Source organism: Euleptes europaea, chromosome 4 (genome assembly GCF_029931775.1).
Source record: "Euleptes europaea isolate rEulEur1 chromosome 4, rEulEur1.hap1, whole genome shotgun sequence".
Classification (NCBI taxonomy): Eukaryota; Metazoa; Chordata; class Lepidosauria; order Squamata; family Sphaerodactylidae; genus Euleptes; species Euleptes europaea.
The window spans coordinates 66,607,541-66,627,618 of record NC_079315.1 but is presented as its reverse complement, the minus strand read 5'-3'; the positions used below and the strand labels follow the sequence as shown (position 1 = coordinate 66,627,618).

General features: G+C 41.0%; 1 protein-coding gene across 1 annotated transcript in view; it reads left to right on the top strand.

The window, feature by feature from the left end:
* Positions 1 to 20,078, top strand: part of SNX24 (sorting nexin 24) — an 83,379-nt gene that overhangs the window by 31,201 nt on the left and 32,100 nt on the right. Inside the window, exons 2-3 of the mRNA XM_056848020.1 lie at positions 11,353 to 11,436; positions 15,863 to 15,967. Coding sequence (XP_056703998.1) covers positions 11,353 to 11,436; positions 15,863 to 15,967 — 189 coding nt within the window. The remainder of the gene's footprint in view (positions 1 to 11,352; positions 11,437 to 15,862; positions 15,968 to 20,078) is intronic.

Here is a 20,078-nt window from a genome sequence, read left to right as displayed (position 1 = left end):
CCATATGGATCAATACATGGTGCCCGCAGGCTCCTCTGTCTTGCTTTTCCAAAGCACTGGAGAATTCTTATATTAAATAATTAACCTTGTTATAAAATGAATGAGTGGAGTTTTAAAACATTTTAAAATAATCTTTTACATCCAGTTTATGTCATGAATCTCCCAAGTGGTAAAAAAAATATGGTAGAGCAGGCAAAATCCTGTGGTAGCTTTTTCCTGAACCTGTAAACTGAAGGGGGGCTATATAATTGGCTAAAATGAATATTGTGATATGTTTGACCTTTCTCACACCCAAGAACCACTGCTGCGGCAGGGATTCAGTTATGCTCGCTCTCAACTATTCCATTATGGAATAGACCTTTACAAATTTATTTTGTTTTATTTAGAAAAAAAAGTATGCCGCCAACCTAGAAACCTGCCCAAGGTGGATTACAAAACAAAAATAATAAAAAATATTAAAAGATGTTATTTAAAATCCAGCAATAAAACCTCAGCCCAGCATAAAAACATAGGCCATAAAAACAGACCACCGAAACTTTAAAATGTTTTCCAGACTAAAATAGTGTTAAAAGATCAACCCCTGAATTAAAGACCTCAGTGATCAGAAACATTTTGGCTTGGCACCTAAAAGAAAGCAACGTAGATGCCAGGCGAGCCTCAAGGAGAAAGGCATTCCATAAGCAAGGTGCCACAACTGAAAAAACTCTGTCTGGTTGCCACCTGCCTCACCTCTGAAGAGAGCAGGGCTTGTGAGGCAAATCTTAAATGGTGGGCTGGACAATATGAGAGAAGGCGGTTCTTCAGGTACTGCTGGCCCCAATCCTTTTAGGGCTTTTGAGGTAAAAACCAGAATTCTGAATTGTTCCCGCAAACAAAAGGGCAGCCAGTGCAGAACTTTCAGCACTGGGGTGATACGATCCCTGATCCTGCCCCTGACAATAGCCTGGACCGTTCTCAAAGGAAGACCCCACATAAAGAGTATTACAGAAATCTAACTTGGATGTAATCAGACCGTGGATCACCGTAGCCACACTTTTCAAGGGATGGCTGTAGCTGGCATATCAACCAAAGTCGATAAAGGCACTATGTGCCACGGAGATCTAGGCCTCCAACTGTAGCCCAGGATGCAGCAGTACCCCCAAGCTATGAACCTGTTCTTTCCAGGTGTGCAACCCTCTCCAGGTCAGGCTGACTCCTTGGTCCTTGAGCAGCTTTGTCATTGACCAACCGCACTTCACTCTTGTCTAGACTGAGCTTCAGTTTATTATCGTTCATCCATCTCATTACCATTTCCATTAGCTGGAGCTGAGTTGTAATAGCAGGAGATCTCCAGCTAGTACCTGGAGGTTGGCAACCCTAATGATCACCTATTTTATTAATTTTTTAAAAAAAATTAACCATTCCTTGTGCTTCCATTTTGTGTTGCTTATTAAGACTTCAGAGATACAAACCAGTAGCTCAGTAATTGCTTTCTTGAATCTGCCTTTAATAATTACATTTAGTAAAGCTGTACTGAAAATTAGAAAGGCAGAGACTAATGGAAAACTAGATTTTTCACTGAATTAGAAAGCAAGACAATCCATATATTGACAACATTTCAAGTTGAAACAGATCAGGAAAACTGTTTTGGACTGTCTGTGCTAAGAGGCATACACAGGGCTGATGCGCAGTGGCATCTGCATTTTATGCCGACAGAGAAACTATAAGAGATTTCATGTAAATAGCTGTCTTGAGAGGGATAATGCAATTCCAATTTGAATGCAAGTCATTTGAACTTTTTGGGACTGAGTTTTCCCTTTTTATTTTAGCAAATCCAGAAGCTAAGGTACTGTGTGAATGGAGAGGAAACATCTTTAAATTGGAATGTAACAGAATGTTTCAGTTTAAAATGTAGAAAATATCAATACTACAAACAAGTTATTTAAATGCTTGGCTTATGGTGACATACAATTTAAGATTCAAAAAGCTATGTTCATGTGCTTCTGACTAGCTATGCTTCAGAGTTGGCTTGATGTAAGAGTCACTCCTAAAGCAAGAGAATGTGGTTCAATTTGCTTCATACAGAATCTAGAGTGCCTTCAGAAATGTATCCATATTCAGCATTGCAGTTTGTCAGTTCATATTAACTAGACAGCTAAAGACGAAATCTCCTCTACTGCTTCATACTTTGCATTTCAACATGGTCCTTTCAGAGTGGAGGACAAATCACCTGGCTATGGTATAATATAACTTGTGGACTATTTAACAGGATGGAATCAATATAAAATACCTTAGCTCAGCTCTTTTTATCTAGCTATAACAAGCTAGAAAAAGGGCTGTATACGTGAAGACTTGTTGTACATAGGGTTGTCAAGTGCCAGGTGGTGGCGGGCAAACCCCCGCCAATCCACCTAGCTGCCCGCTGACCAGCTGAGGGTCGGCGGGCAATCTGTGCAGGCAGGGACAGGTTGCTTCCGGTTCATGTCCGGAAGTGCTGCATTGCAAAGGGCCGTTTTCCATTCAAACTCCCAGTTTGAGTGGTAAAAGCCTGTTGCGATGTGGCACTTCCGGGTGTAAAACGCACCACAAGGGGCCATTTGAGTGGAAAACGGCCCCTTGTGGTGCATTTTACAACCAGAAGTGCTGCATCGCAACAGGCCTTTACCACTCAAACTGGGAGTTTGAGTGGAAAACGGCCCTTTGCAATGCAGCACTTCTGGGTGTAAACCGAAAGCACTGAAGCACTTCCGGAAGCGCACGACACCCCCCCCCCCACACACACACACACCTCCACTCCAAAAACCTCCCGCCGAAGAAGAAGAGGGACCTGGTAAGCCTAGTTGTACGCAAGGATGACAGTGAGTTGTTGCTTTCAGAAGAGGAATTTCCTGATTTCCCCTTCCCCTGAAAAGCAGCTCTTGAGAGTCAAAGGATTTTCAGGAATGTCATGGTATGTGGCATGGAGGGCAAACCCACAGAAATTGTACCTTCCTGTGGGCAAAGTCCTTGTGCTTTGTTTCAGCAATCACTAGACTATGTATCAAAATTAAAGTAAAACAAACCCGGAGATGTAGGCTTACAATTTAAAGGCAAAGGAAAGGGTGGGGGAATGTAAGGAGGGTCATTAATTATGGTGTAGTTCTGATTGGTCAGATTTATAATCCAGAAAGTTTCCAAACTGACATTAAAGATAACGTTTTAATCATCTTGCATAATCAGACTCCTCTGGGTGACCTTATATTCTTGTCTGACAAGTGTTCTGTTGTGACTTTTTAACTTTCATGAGTGAGTCAGTCCATCCTGAAAAGGCAGAGGGGACTGATGGGCCCAACCCATTCCTCTTTAGAGTGATGTGTTGTCAAGTCTTCCTTCTGAAGTCCTTTTTCTTCTTGCCCCTTTCTTTTCCTTCTTTGTGCTGTTTCCTCTGGGGACAAACAACTACAGAGATGTGAGGTTATTGCCTCTTTAGCTAAGCACACACATAAAGAGGCTATTGCAGCACTTGTTAACTTCTTCTAGTCCCAGCCTTGTCTTGTCAAACAGGTTTTGAAGGGTTTTTTTTTTAAATGATTTAAAGAACACTATGAAATTAGCAAGTCCTCGACTCTCCTTGCATTTCTTGATTTTAAAATATGACCTTTAAGAGACACAATCTTAAATTACTTTCAGAGTGATGTTAAGTCTGTGTAGAGCAAAAACGAACAATACTGGCAAATTTTTATTCCAGAATAAGCTTTCACTTAGATGCTCCTGAGTCAGTGGGCTGTAGACCATGGAAAGTTATGCTAACATAAAAATGTGTTAGTCTTTAATGTACCACGGAACTCCTGCTTAAATTATTTTGTGATTCCTCTCCCTGGTAGGAGAATAATGCAGAGTTATAAAATGCCCTTCAGATACCGTCAGGCACAATCCAGATTTCAGTTTCCTTTATTCATCTCACCATATACACAGCAGTGGCATAAAAAAACCCAATAGAAACTGAAAGAAAGTAAAAACAGGAACCAATACAAACAGAACTGAAACAGAACTGTCTGCAATTCATTGATGGAAAGCAGCAGCAAAAAGCCCAACAAACAAGCAAACAAAAAAATCCATGTCGAATGCTGTCTGAAATGGGAATGTTTTGATGAAGTGTCAGAAAGCAGGGAGAGAGAGAGAGAAGGTAGGCAGAGACTTAACACAGTCTGAGTCTGGGCTCAGTGGCTGAAAAAGCCCTATCCTGCATGCCCCTAATCTCATCTCAATACAGATAGGCAGAGTAGGAGATCATTGGGTCATGAACATGATTACTTGGGCAGAAGTGGTCCTTCAGACACCCTAGTCCTAAACTGTGTAGCTATGTTCTGCATATTTAGTACTTGGCTGCTTTCCGTCAATGAATTGCAGACAGTTCTGTTTCACCTGCTTTGTTACATTGTCAAATGGGTTATGTCTTTTTTCAGAGCTCTCTTGATTGCCTATGAGAAATTTTGGCCTAAGGGGCATTTGTTGGGATGATAATAAACAAAGGTGGGCAATAAAAATGCAGGTTGGATTAACCAATATTCAACTAGAATTGTGTACAGCAAACTAACATGCAGTTCTAAACATGGGCTGTTTTCCGCACTGATTATTTGTAACATTTAATGAAACATCTTATCTTTTTGAGTATGCATCATTTTCTCTCCGTTTGGTAGCGGAAACTTTTTCCAAGCGTTTAACCGTTTCTTCGACAAAACGCTTATATGATGATGTATTTACTTACTCTGTTCTGAAAACGACTATCCCCCGGGTGTGGACAAGCTGGAGAACGCCATTCTTTTCTCCACCTCTCCGTCAGCAACACCCACTGCATTGCCTCCCCCTTCCCAATTTCCCCTCCTCTCTCGCTAGCTATTTCCTGTGCTTTTAATTTTTTTATTATTAAATGCAATTGGTCTAGCAAAAAAAAATTCGAAAGTTGATCTAAAGGAATATTAAAGTGTTGGACTAACTCCCCTTGCTTTGTCCTTGGGCACGATTTATGATTTTCCTGGCCACTTTTTATTTTGCATTTTGTAGGCAGAGGGGGCCACCGAGGGGGGATGCAGGGGGAAGAGAGGTCCTCACTTGTGTGGTGTGTTTGTGTGTGTGTGTTTGCTGTGAGCTCCAAAAAACGCAGCAGAATTGAAAATGCGCTTGTGTGTGGCTCCCCAATGCTCTCTTCATCCACTTTCTTATAAGGTAGTTGCCGGGAAGAGTGACAGCCTGACGATGCTGCTGGCAGAGACAAGGGGAAGAAGTATAGGAACCATGCTGGCTGGTGGCTAGAGCGCATGCCCAAAAACTAAAAAGGGGGGAAGAGGGGGAGCGTCCTGCCCATCACGAATGATGTGATGCTCCCCTGGAAACACATGGTTGTGGGTTTTTTTAAGTGTAGACAGGGTGAAACTCTCTGGAAGAAGGAAAGAGGCAGCATGCCGACCAAAAAATTGGATTTGCTACCAGCCCTAATATATGTGCAACAAGGATACTCTAGAGTTAGTGGAAATGGCCACAGTTACACCCTTCTAAGCTCGTTGACTCTGATGGATTTAGAAGGATGTAATGTTGTTTTGGATTGCACTATTAGAAAGCAGTTTTAAGCAGATCTAATCTGAATCCTACTCAAGTCTATTCAGTGGGGCTTACTTCCAGGAAAGGTTACTAAGGATTGCACTGTAAATTTAGTTGGAAAGTATTCTGATTGCATTTTTATTTAGGCTCTTTCCTTTTTACCTAGCAGAAAGTCACCCTTGAGGGAAGACTCTGGGGTGACATTTACAGAAAGGTAATTAAATAAATGATGCTAATGTGCTGATCCCCACATTTGACCATTGTCGCTTTCAACTTCTGGGGCACAACTGAGGTTTCTGAGATAATTCTGCAAATACTGCAGGGCCAGATCACTCTATAGCAGTGTAAATATTTTGTTTCCAGTAAGTTGGTTTTAAAAGTTTTTATTTAAAACACGTTTATGCTGCCTTTTCACCCAATTTAGGGCTTCCAATGCAGCAATAAAAAAAATTAAAATCAGATATAAGGCTTTCTCTTGCCAGGCCTTCGAGGCCCTGCAGTTTTCTGTGGTAAGCAGTTAACTGCTGGAACCAAGGATAAAGGATTAAGATTACCATTCCTAGGGGCTGATACTGTCAGACAAACAGTTTTTAATGTTCTTCTCGTCCTCCTTCTGTTTATTGGGAAGAACACCTAAACATCTTTGGTGTGTTTGTTAATAAAGCAAACCAAACTTCTGCTGACATATTCATTCTGATGCTTTTAGAAATGAAAGGACCCTACACTTTCTCTTTCTTTTTCCTAAAAGCTCTCATAGCCTTTTCCTGCTTCCTTCTCTCCTTCCCACCCACCTACTATTTATCTCCCTGTCTTCAGTTTTTCCTCCTTCCCTCCCCCGGCAGCCTCTCCCTGGAAAAACTGGCTGAGTTGTGCCGTGCCAGTTGAACCCGGTGCAGTTGTGCACTAGAGAACCTGAAAGGACTTGTGGGGGGCATTTCACTTCCCCATGTACCTTTCCCCACATTATTTCCTCTTCCCCTTTTCCTGGCAAGCCCCATATCCTCACTTTTTCCTGTTTCATTCTCTCCTTTCCACCCACCAACCTACATTTATCTGTCTTTCCATCTTCAGCAATATTTATTATTTATTTGATTTCTATCCCACTTTTATCCACATTGAGGACCCAAGCAGCTTACATCATTCTCCTCTCCTCCATTTTATCACAACAACCCTGTGAGGTAGCCTAGGCTGTGTATGACTGGCCCAAAATCACCTGGTGAGCCTAAGAACATAAAACCCTGCTGGATCAGACCAGTGGTCCATCTAGTCCAGCATCCTGTCTCACACAGTGGCCAACCATTTCCTCTGGAGGTCCAACAACGGCACAGAGGCCAAGGTCTTCTGATGTTGACTCCTGGCACTGGTATACAGAGGTTTACTGCCTCTGAATGTGGAGGTTCCCTTTAGTCACTGTGGGTAGTAGCCACTGATAAATGTATCCTCTATGAATCTGTCTAATCCCTTTTTAAAGCTGTATATGCCTCCAGCCATCACTACATCTTCTGGCAACAAATTCTGCATCTTAATCACTGTAGGGATGCCAACCTCCAGGTGGGACCTTAGAATCCCCTGGAATTACAGCTCATCTCCAGACTACAGAGTTTTCCCTTGGAGAAAATGGATGTTTTGGAGGGTGGGCTCTATGGTGTTGTCCCTGCCCTCCCCAGGCTCCATCCCAAAATCTTCAGGAGTTTTCCAACCATGTGGCAACCCTATCCCCATCCTCTGCCAATGGCAGGGGGAGGGAGGGGGGTTGGCAACCCTGATCACTTGTATTTTCTTTTCTCCGTCCTGAATCGACACAACTTTTGCAGCAGAGCAGGAATTCAAACCTGGGTCTCCCAGATTTTCATCTCCCAGAAACTCAAACCACTACACTGTCCATGGATCCAACCTCTGGATTTAAGTATCCACATATGGCACCACATTGTGAATTAGATATATTGATATTGAATGAATTGCTGTTTATAAGCTCTCTACTACAGTTCTTCAGCATAAAGTTTTAAACGTGAGTTAGAACAACTAGGGAAATTACTTTTTACATGCCAAAGGAGGAGGTTGTACCCACTCCTTGATCACATTTAAAACTTTGGAAGAGGAACAAAGGAGATAGAAGTGATTTGATTAGTGTGTTTCGGAGAGAAGGCAAGGCTCACTAAGTGAAACTATAAGAGGAAAAGAATAACAAAAAGAATATTTTGAGGTTGGAGCTAGACAAAATCACTTTAAATATCAGACAGTATTTTAAGTAACTTTCCCCAAATATTTAACCATTGCAACTGACTCCTAAAGATAGCCCTGACAAAGTATGAAACATTCTCTAATTCTGATAGTATCACTGCTCAACATGCAGTGATTTTCCTAATTCTTACCCTTTAGAGCAAACTTTCAATTTATCTGCCTAGGAACTCCTGGTCTTCTGCTATGGAGCACTGTGCATGAATGCATGTAGGTGCAAAAAGGATTTCAGCACATGTTCCAGGGCACGCACACGTAGTTCATGCAGGGCATGAGCCAAGCCCGTTGGACTGTCATTCTCAGTAGACGGTACTTATGTGAAAAGATAGCACCAGTGCTCTTTTGCATCAGCACATTGCACTGAAAAATCAATAGCAAGGGAGAACAGGCCTTTCAAGGATATTTGTTGCGGTTGCTGATAACTTACTGGTGTAGTGGATTTGAATTATTGAAACCTCTGTTCAAGTTTGTACTTGGCCTTGGCCAAATCACTGTACACCTTAGCCACTGTGTACGAAAAACCACGATAATAGGCTGATGGGAGAGGCTGTCCCCCATTGCATTTATTATTAATTACAATAAAATATATGAATGCCGATCAGTTTATGACATACTATTCTGTTTTAAAAATTCACTTTAAACGAAGACAGCTGCTATGCAGATTGTTCCAAAAACTATGAACTCCTTTGTTATGGCTTCCCAGAAAGAGTTCTTAAGACAGGACTTTGATTTAATAGCCCCAGTTCTTCCTTTCCAGTTTTTTGATAGTTATGAGCTACAATGTCATCTTTTTGGCATGACAGTCAGAGAAAGATATGAGTTTCTACATTCAGTTCAAACTGGAAACTATTAATCTTATTCTTTGTTTATTTTAGTTAAATTCTGGAAGACTTTTGAAATGGCTAATGGGTATCCCTATTAGCTCTATGCAGGAAAAAATTGTTAAGGACTGAGCATGCATTATTGTGGTAATTAAAACAGATTAAGATTATTTGTTTCTCAAATAGTTGTAGATTCAACGTGTTTTGTCTAATGCATTTACCAATTATACCATGAAAAGGCATAGTTACACAACAAATGGTTGTAAAATCATGACTAGTTATTTGATAGACTTTTTCTAGAGGATATTACTGCCTATTACTTATGAACAGTTATGCAAGCTTGTTCAGTTTTAGTCGTACAGCAGATGCTGAAATAAAAGTTATTTCCTTACATATCTCCGTCTTTATTTTGGCTCTTTTACTTGGTGTTTTGATTTCCTTACATTGTTATTCTGTCAGCGTGCCTGCAATTCTTCAGTTAATTTAGTGTGACATATGTCCCTTTCCTAAGTATTTTGCAACTGCTGGGGCATTTTCTTTTCTGCACAGATCTGTATGCTCCAGTAGCCTTACTGTGTAAAAATCCCCCTTCCATGTAATACACTCCCAAAAATGCATGACAAAATGTATGGATTGGACCCCAAAGAACCATTTCTCCCACTTCTGTCTAATCAGAGCCTCGTATCCCGCAAAGATTCTCTGGAGAACTGTGGAAACTTCAGGAACAGCACAGGATGCATAATATGAAATGGCCGCAGCATGAGTAGAAATCACACCAAAATCACAGATGCCCCTTGTGCAATGAGAACTTCTTTTTACTCATACAAGGGCACCTTTAGATCCAAGCCTATGGATCGAAAGCTATGCTGTTTGCACATGTGTTACTTCTGCTCATGCAAAATCTCTGCCAATTGCCCCCCTGCCATTACAAACACACACACACCCCCCACACACACACAATCTTTGCCAAGATTCCAGACTTCTGGTAACGTGATTTCAGGGAGTACACATTATAAATAAACATGATTTCAGGGAGAACACATTATAAATAAACAGCACCTTATTCTCACCTGGATTGAGCTTCAGTTTATTGGTCCTGTAGGTCAATACTACCTTGAGACATTGGTTCTCCATCACTTGATTCCAATGAAAAATTGTTGAGGTGTACATCATTGTATTGATAACACCTCACTGCAAAGGCACAAGTGACCTCTTCCAGCAGTTTCATAATCTACTTAAACAGTAGAAAGAACAAGTATGAAACCTGAAGGAACCCATAGCAGAAGTGCCATGCAAGTATCACTGTCTCTGTCATACAATTGTGTTCTATTATGAGTCCAGTTATACTTCCAAGTTTTCCTCCACTTGGACTGTAGCCCCCAACTCAATTCATTTCCCCTAATTCCTTGATGAACCTAAAAGCTTTGTAGAAAGAGAAAAGACATTTAGGAGTGATTTTTATCAGCAGCCCCTGGAATATCGCAGAGATCAACCAGGGGTTTGACGGAAGCACCAGTTAAGTCTCATGAAACTCCTTGAGAGCTATAAGGAATCCACCAAGATCCATCAGCCTCTGTGATGTACATCCATGTGTATGCCTTTATGCAAGCCCACAACAACCAGTTTGTTTCCGCCCTCTAGGCCTTTATGGGAGGGCCTTCAGTTCCTGTTCTCTGTGTGGAGGTTGAAGTTCCAAGTGTTTGTGTGCTTGAAGCAATAAAGAAGCATATTATTAAAGCGGCCAGTCTTTCAATATTTTGACCCATGTTTGTGTTTCTTGTTGTAACAACAGATATTTTACTAGTAATAATATTATTTATGTTTTTCAAAGGGTTTCAAGTTTTTCTAATCAGAAATCCATTCTTAGTTTCCAAAGGGGTACTTTCTGAGAAGTAGGCCCTAAGCAAGCACAGTTTTCCCCAATATTGGCTAGTTCATGTTTCCTAATACAAGAAAACTGAATGTAGGAACCTTTGGATACAGTAGGTGGTCTCTAAGTACTATGTTTTTCTACTGATCTTGGTTCACTAGGTTCTGAGGCTTTTGAGGTATCTTGTCATCTGCCCTGAGATCTGACCCAGGGACCTGAAAATCAAGAAAATGTCATGTTAGTGGTTACTAATTAGTGGATCTAGAGAGCTTCTTTATCTGGCCTTTCAACCTTCTGCAGGCAGCAGTAAAAGCTGTCATACACATCATGCAAAGAAAATGAGCTAGCACCACATATTTTTTTCTAATGGTGTAAACACTGGAGCAGACCCAGCTGAGACTAGAGATGAATATGTAGGTGAGGAGGAAATTAACCTGCAGTGTAGTTGTTGCATTTATATCTCTTGTGCTCCACAAGATATGCTGTTACTGTCATTGAACTGTACATCTGTAAGGTTGTTAGCATTTTGTATGCATGACTGAAAGAGTGAGAGACAGACTTTTCCCCAAATCGTGTGTACGTTATTGTTCTGCAATCATAATAATGTATGGAAATTATTAAAAGTACAATATAATTATTTTTAAAACACCAGAAATCTTAATTGTCCTTAGCTGTGATATAACTGGTTGGGTGGAATATGTCAGCATGCTCATTAATCCTTGCTGCAACTCAGTATTTCCCGAGGCGTTGGGGGGGGGGGAGGGGGTCAGCTACGATAGTTAAAGGAAAGTCAAAAGTCACAAATTTCACATATCATGAAATTTTCAGGCAGATGAAAATAATCCATTTTAATATCATTTTTTCTAGGTCTTTAAGATAGATGTGCTAACGAATGGAAGAAAGCACTTTGTTGAAAAAAGGTATAGTGAATTTCACGCTCTTCATAAAAAGGTAAGTACGTGCCTATGTTATGGTACATTTACTATAGTACATAGTATATTATTATAATACGAATGCTACATATTCCTTATTTTCACTCTTCCAGAATTCACAGTGGTCTCGGTTTCTGAGTTTTTTGGCTTTGGTTATATGAGTGAAAAACACTGCACACTTTTATTTTGGCTACTGCTGTATTGCTTCCTTTAGATACCGAGTAAGGTAAAAATAGACTGTTTTGCAGAACATAGAAAATTCAGTCTCCCATAGACAAGATTAACCAGATTTGGGACACACAAACAGGTGCCTTCTCTTAAAGAAAAATGTTTGCCAGATTATGAAATGTGAATTATATTACAATAATGCTTACGGCTTTGATTCAGTGAACCTTGGGTAAAGCTCTACTCAAACGTTACCCTCACACTTTCCCCTTCCTCCTACAGCCCAGGGTATCCCTGAGGGTCAGGGCTACTACAGGATAGGGCAAGGAAGGTTGGTTTGGTTTGGATCCAAGTATCTATGTTTCCGCCCTGTTTAAATTTATCTGCTCACATGGATTTTGATCAGAGTTGATGGTAGAAGGAAAGAGGCCAGTGCTTTGAAATCCATAACAAATATTTTGTAATATAATTTTACATTATTGTAATATAATTCCATATTTGAAATGCCAGGAGATCTTCTGGATTTCCTCCTTCTAGTTTAGAAGTTTTCCTTTTAAAAGGTATCCAGGGCTGGCTGTAGCTGTGGTTTACAGTTCGTTCCTAAGGAGATGTTACTCCAGTCTAAGCCCATTCATTTCAATGGGCTTAGACTGGAGTAACTCATTTTAGGAATGCATTGTTAGTCATAGTTGTCAGAACAGTGTATAGCAGCATATCTTAACTGAGAATGAGAAAACTGTAGAATGCTTCCTAAGCAGCGGAGTTGCCTTTGTTTATGAAGAGAGACTTTTGTTGATGCAGCTTTTCCTAGGGTGACATCTCCTCAAGTTCCTCGAAGATGAAATGTAAATTTTTCAAACCCTCAGTGAGCCTGCATGTCAAAATCAGCGTAGAGTTTCTGTCCTTGTGATTTTTCCTCACTTCACCTTTATTTAGTGGTAACACAGCACTTTGAAAATGCCCGGGTATCTAACACAGGAAATTCATGCTAGTTGTTCTCTTTCTTTTGAAAAGTGCAAGAATAAAAGAGAATGACTTACTGAAAGTCATGCAGAGCCATGCTTCAGGTGTAATGTCAAACCACATTTTGTTGCTTTATGATTAAGCATGATAAATCCTTGGGCTCTATCCTTGCGCACTTACTCTCCTCTTCTCTCTGCTGGCAACTTTTGCTTTTAGGATTAAACTGATGTTTCTCATTACAGCTTCAAAATATGGTTTGCTCTCTGCCCTACAAACCACGATTTCACAATTTGGGTTAATACAGTTTTGGATTCTTGTTTATACACAAGAAACCAAATCATTGCTTGTGGTTTAGATGAGAAAATGGAAGCCTTTCATTAGATTGCCATTTACAAGGAGAAGAGAAAAGGAAGGCAGGCTTCTTCACATAATGACAACCGTTGTCATAATATCAAAATCATGCTAGTGTTTCTGTAGCATTGACATCCATTGGAATATTCTAGTTAGAAACTTGATTTAAAAATACATGTTCTACTAAGTAAACTAGAATATAAATATGTGTTGTAGAGAAAATGTCGTATTACTCACATTTCTTGTTCAGTGGGATATGATATACTGCAGGACCCATACTCAGATTCCATTAGGAAAGTTGCTCTAGAATATTGGCTATGTCTGTGTAGAGCCTGCACCCCTCTCCTAAGATGCTAGCTGCGTGGTGATGAAGGATTATTAATGGATATGTCAGGCTGCTTCACCTTTCTACCCATCTTTTTAAAGTTCCCCAAGTTTAAAAGGTGATTTGGAGGCTGAAGGAGAACCTTCATGCATTCATTGATCAGACGGGAAGAAATGTGATTTCATTGGGAGAGCTTTCCAGAGTTTAGAATCAGGATGGTAATATTTTTATTTTTTATTTAATTTATGTATACCATGCCTTTCTCCCCAGTAGGGTCCCAGAGCAGCTCACATCAACCCTGTGAGTTAAGTTTGGTTGAGAGACTGTGACTGGCCCACAAACACCCAGCAAGCTTCCACAAAACATACTCCTAACAGCCCATTCCTGAGCTGAGGCGTACGGGGATGGCGGGGAAGAGGCGTAGCGGCACCGTTAAACAAAAGCCATTCCGCGTCTTTTTTTTTTTTAACTGTGGCCTTTCGCCCCATAGGGAATAGCGAGGCTGCGCCCGCTAAAAAGCAGGTGCAGCACAGCCATTCCTGGCACCGGCGGAAGTGGCCGAAAGGGGATAGGGAGCCGCCTAACCGGCAGCTCCTCCCCCTGGCCCACCCCCGGAATGTCCCCCTGCGCTGGTGTGGCCTCTCCACACCATTGCCGGCGCCACGGAGAGGCCGCACTGGTGGAGGGGGGAAGTACGGTGCTCGGCCGCCGCCAGGACTGGTCTTGCCACCGGCGTGAATGCATGTAAATGTATGATTACACGCATTTACGCTGGCGGCGAGGTCACCTCGCCTCCCAACAACTTTCAGCCCCATTCTCAGGAATGGGCTGTCAATTTACTATTATACAAATGCTGAGCTTCATTTTTCTCTTTCCTGTCCTCTGTCGGGCCTCCAGAGCAACTGATTGGCCATAGTGTAAACCAGGATGATGGACTAGATAAAGCACTGATCTGATACATCAGGGCAGTTCTTAGGTTCTTATGTTTTTATCTCAGATGGAGTCTCTGAGAGCTGGCCACTCAGCTCCTTGCTTTCTCCCTGTTTTCCAAATATCTGCAAACTACAAAAATTCTTTTCTATTCTTGAAATCAACAGATTGCTGCTCTTATATTCAGCTATTGCTCAGAAATAAGCTACTATAATTTCATATATATTACAGACTAGCACACCTTGCTTGTTTTAAAAAATGCTGAATCCTGCAAAGTGACTGAAGTCAGTTGTATTTTGCACATGTGATGCAGTTTTCAAGATTTCATTCTAAACATAATGCACAATAGTACAGCTGAAATCTGTGCTAAACTAAATTCTTGGGATTTTATTAGGCCTGAGAATTGACCTGTCCAAGTAGCAATGTTTAGCTGATATAGTTAAAAAGTGCATGGCTGTTTTGTCTTGTGATTCCCCCACCGAATGTAGCAAATCTGTGTTGTCGAAACACATGATCATCTCCCGCTCGGTCCAACCTAGTTGCATCGCACAACTTCCCCTGGTTTTCCCATCCCACTTGTGTAGCAAAAATAAATAAAGTTTCGTGGCAATTGCTGGTGCTTGCTGGTGCATTTCTCAGTGCACAGCTTCCCCTGCGACCTGACCCCCCCCCAGTTGACTTTCCCATTCACTCACTTCTTCCCATTGACCTTGGGGAACATGTCCGCCGTTTGCCAGAATGACCGGACATCCCCCGAATGCTGCTTCAATCTATTTTTTTAATTTTTTTTTTTTTTACATTATGTTGGAATGGGCAGGTAGCACTTCAGCAATTGCTCACCTACACACACACACACACAAACCCCTCTGCTGCAGGAAGGAACAATGCAGGAAGGAACAAGAGTAGGTCTGCCCCCCCTCCCTGACAAGAATGAAGAAGCAGCCCTCCTCCACAGCCTCCCCCTGCCCTCGGAGCTCTTTCTCCACCCTGCCGCCTTGCTGCACTCTAAAAAATTCATGATGCCGGGTAAAATTTTTTTTTTTGCATGGGCAGATAAAAACAGATTCAAGAGCAGGGGAGAAATATGAAACCATGATTGCAGTAAAAAAGTGGCGTTTTATCTGTTATGTTGGTGCGACGGTATACCAGCATTCCTGTATTAAAAAAATATAGGGGGGGAAAAACACTTGGTGGAAGGTTAACCCATTTGCAGCTTCAGCCAATCACAACGTGGTGACGAGAATGACGACCACTCCCCAAGTAAACTCACGGTGCTATGCATGGGAACATCCCTCCCTGATTATTTGCCAGATTGATGCAGGGCGGAGTTCACAATGCGTTCGTTTTTTTTAAAACTCGGAATAGAAAAGCGTGAGACATGAGAGGGACAAACCAAGTACATCATAGACATGCATAAACAACCATAATGGAAAGTTTTGTTCCTGACTTGAGAAATTGCCCAGCATGTGGCCTGTGATGACTGTTTATATCAAACTCACATTGCCTTCTTATAAAATGTAACTTCTGTAGGTGAATAAAATCAGTTTATTTCTAGGCTGAGAACATTTTTATTACAAAATTAAGGTCATTATGCCTTTTCCTGTTTTTCTACATGGAAAGTTACATTGTCCATTTTCACAGTTTATCTTTTTTAATGTTTTATTTCTATAGGGAAAAGGTTATTATATTTGCCTGTTGTTTGTATTTCTAGCTTAAGAAATTCATAAGAACTCCAGAAATCCCTTCTAAGCATGTAAGGAACTGGGTTCCCAAAGTTTTGGAACAGCGTCGTCAAGGCTTGGAATCTTATTTACAGGTGAGGTACTTTTAACACTGCCTATAAAGGATTTTGTTTCCAAAAAATATGTTTTCAACCTGAGCCTGGTTTTGGCCAGGGAGAGTGGGCTACAAATGGAATAAATAAACATTTACATTATTTATAGTCCGCCTTTCTCACAGGGACTCAAGGTGGATTACACATAGTAAGTCAGTACAGTCACAAAAAATAGGACATTCAATAACCAAAGAAATTAAAATTTTAGAAATCTGGAAGTGAAGTATAGCGTAGGTATTCACATGAAACATTAAGTGGTACAGAAATTGGGTTGGACGTGCTAGGAACCAGAGGGGTTTGGACTCAGATACCATGTCTCTATTTTAGTATTTAGCAGATAGAAGAAGAGACGTAACAGTGCGTTTCAGATACCTCAAGGATTGCCACGTGGAAGAGTCAAAGAGGAAACACTGCCCATGATTGGATGCTGTTTGGGAGTGGGCTTTTCCCCGCTCCTGTACAACATTGTGGTGTCTCTGTATTCCAGCCTCCCACAACCCTTTTTTCCTGCCATGGGGGTGGGGGGGCGCTTTTTAAAAAAATTAGCAATTAATGTATTATTATAGTATTATTGGGTGGGTGGGTAAAGTGCCATCAAGTCGCAGCCGACTTATGGCGACCCCTTTTGGGGTTTTCATGGCAAGAGACTAACAGAGGTGGTTTGCCAGTGCCTTCCTCTGCACAGCAACCCTGGTATTCCTTGGCAGTCTCCCATTCAAATACTAACTAGGGCTGACCCTGCTTAGCTTCTGAGATCTGACAAGATCAGGCTAGCCTGGGCCATCCAGGTCAGGGCATAATACTAATAATGTAATAATAACAATAATAATGTAATAATAATAGTATTATTACATTATAACAATCAGCTTCTCTAAATTCCCAGCATTCTTTTTTAAAGTCTTTTGACCCCATTCATTGCAGGGATGCCTTTCCCCTTGTATCTTCATAATGAAAAGGGAAAGAGACTTGGGGGGGTTAATGAAAGCTGGAAATTCAGCAAACTTGATTAGATTGTTAGAATATTATGACTTCCCTTAATCAATGACATTCCAAAACCAGCATCGCTGATCACAGAGGGAGAGGTTGCCCAGCCATTCCTCAGTGTGATCTGCCCTGCAAACAATTGGGTTGTTGCACGGAGGAAGGGGGTTGGGCCAGCATACTCGCTCCCACTTTCCCTTCCTGGGCATTCAGTGAACATGTGAAACTGATGTGTGCACTGGGCTATTCTCTCTCGTTATATCTATACTTTTCTTACCTTACTAATCAAGCCTGTAATGTGAATATTAAAGCATGTGCATCTTAAAGGAATATGTAAACGTAAAAAATAGTTGTATTATTCCAAGTTATACTAGTGTCTAACTTGTTACTGTCAAAACTTATCTGATGATCTGTCAAACAATTTTCTTCATTTTATCTGATAAAGGGCTTTGACTCACAAAAGCTTATACCCTGGGAAATGTTGCTGGACTTTAAGATGCTGCTGGGCACAAATTTTGTTCTGCTACTACAGGCTTAATATGGCTACACATCTGAAAGTGTCCATAATTATGTTTACATTGAATCCAGATAAGAAGATCGGTGGTGCCTTTTGTCGGGTCAACCCTCTAGGTTGTAATGCATATGACTACATGTAATTCATATTACTACATAGTAGTACAAATCAGGAAGGTATGTGCAAGTGTCTTTCTCAAATGTGTCTCTACCATAATGCTATTATAAAGGTTTTGTGACTTTGAGCAAGGATATACCTATCTTAAGCCCTAATTTGATGTTCCAATAACTTTTATAGTTTTTAAAATATTTATTGGGTTTGATCCAGCAGTCAACTCACGGAAAGATAATGGATCTTTCCCAGTTTCCCCTCTCAAAAACAGCCATTTCCAAGCCCAGCAAAACTGATTCCCTGGCTTGCAGGACCTATGTAAAGCAATAGCCACGTGGTCTGGTTCCCTGCAGTGAGGATGTGCAAAGGGGTGAAATCGCCCCTTCTTGCTTCTTCCATCGTTAGAGCTGCTGTGACAGAAGAGGCAGGATGGCCAATTTTGCCCCCTTCCTGCTACTCACTGCAGCCAGACAATCCACATTTCTCATTTCACACCAGTACTGAAACCCCAGGAATCAACTTTCCTGGGTCAGAAAGAACTGCTGGCAAAAGGGGAAAGGGGGAAAGATCCACAACTATCAGCACTTTCTCCTGACAGATTGCTGGATCCAGCTAATCAGCTTGAGCATAAAATATTTAGCTCTCCAACATTTATATGGTGATGATATGAGTGATGGTAGAAAACATTTACCGGTACATTGTTCAGAAATAAGAATTGTATTAGTTCTCTTGGAGCACTTTTTGTTTAGTGAATTTCTGTCATCATATTTCATACCTTATGAAGTGGACACTAGGAGATGTAGTATACATAATGAAATGCCTTGTCACTGAGTCTTATTGTCAACAAGATTTGTAGCTCTAAATTCTGGTCTTTATTTATATTATGAATATCAACATAGAGATGATATCTAAACCATCCAGCAGAACAATCTCATTGCTAATTATTTCTGTATTTTTTGAGAATCATGTTTGGGTATCAAAGTCTGTAATAAAGCATTTATAGTTTAAGGGAAACTATTCGTTGTTGGAATAATCATTGTGTTTCTGGGGATCATCTAGGTTAGCTAATATGGAGAGCCCCAAAGTTTTTTTTGTTTTTGTTTTTTTTAAGTGTTGACTTTTACTGAACCAGCATCTCTTGTGGGAGTGTCTGTGCATCTTAGCTTGAACACTGAATGAAAACCAGATATTTAAAATCAGTATCCATTTCTGAGTTGGTATAAAGAGATCACTTTAGAAGGAATAATGTTCTGACATTTCCCTAACAAGTTATCTTCTAACATTAAACAGCAATTTGTCCCTTCCTAACAATTTTAGTTGCTCATCCATCTTCTTCATACATAATTAAAAAATAAAAACATAGATGGGCCGTCAGCATCTCTTGCAGCTTCAGCTGTAGATTGCTTGACCTACATAACTGTACCAAGGAGACAATTAAATGAAAACAACATGAGAGTTGTTCTGTCTAGGAAAATAATTCCTTTAGAAAATTTAATTTATGCAAGCTGGTTTTTAAATTTTGTAATTTAAATGGTAGCTTTTAACAACAACGCAGAAAAAATGGGAAAGACACCTTGTTTCAATGCACAGAAATATAATGTACAAGTGGGAACCCACAAGGAAACCGTGGGAGTGGCCATCCCATTCCCTCCCCTTTTTCTTCCACTCCTCTCCACCACCCTTTTTCTCACTTTTTCTCTCTCTTCCTCTCTCTGGTTTTCCCTTACCCAATAACTGTCTCTCTCATTATTTGTCCCCCTAACTCCTGCTTTCTTTCTGCACCCCAATGCCTTCTGAAACACAAGCACCCTCTCTCTCTCATCCACCAATGCCCCCTGTATTACACACACTCACATTCCGTTGTTAATTTCTCTTTCTGTCTGTGTGCATCTGGTCTCACACACAAAAACATACACACACTATCCTTAATTTCTTTTTTCCATTCCCCTCCACGCACGTGCGCGCACACACACACACAGACACAAACTGCCCTCATTTTCTCTTACTTCCTCTGCTCTCTCTCACACAAAAACACTCTCACACACACTCGTTCATTTTTCTCCCATCCTTTCTGTCTCACATTTACTCTACCTTCTCTATTTCGAACCCCCTCACTGAGTTGCCCACTCTCCAGCTCCCGCTCAACGGGGGAGTGGGGAAGCAGTTCCCACTTTTTCTTCCCCGCCCACTGGGAGTGTAGCTGTGAACACACATGAAGCCGCCTTATACTGAATCAGTCCCTTGGTCCATCATAGTCAGTATTGTCTACTCAGACCAGCAGCGGCTCTCCAGGGTCTCAGGCAGGGGTCTTTCACATCACCTACTTGTCTAGTCCCTTTAACTGGAGATGCCAGGGATTGAACCTGAGATCTTCTGCATGCCAAGCAGATGCTCTGCACAGGCGCACACAATGCTTTTGTTTTGAGGGGGGATTTAAACCCCACCAATGTATTTTTTAATGTTTTCATATTTTTCTGCAAACTTGGG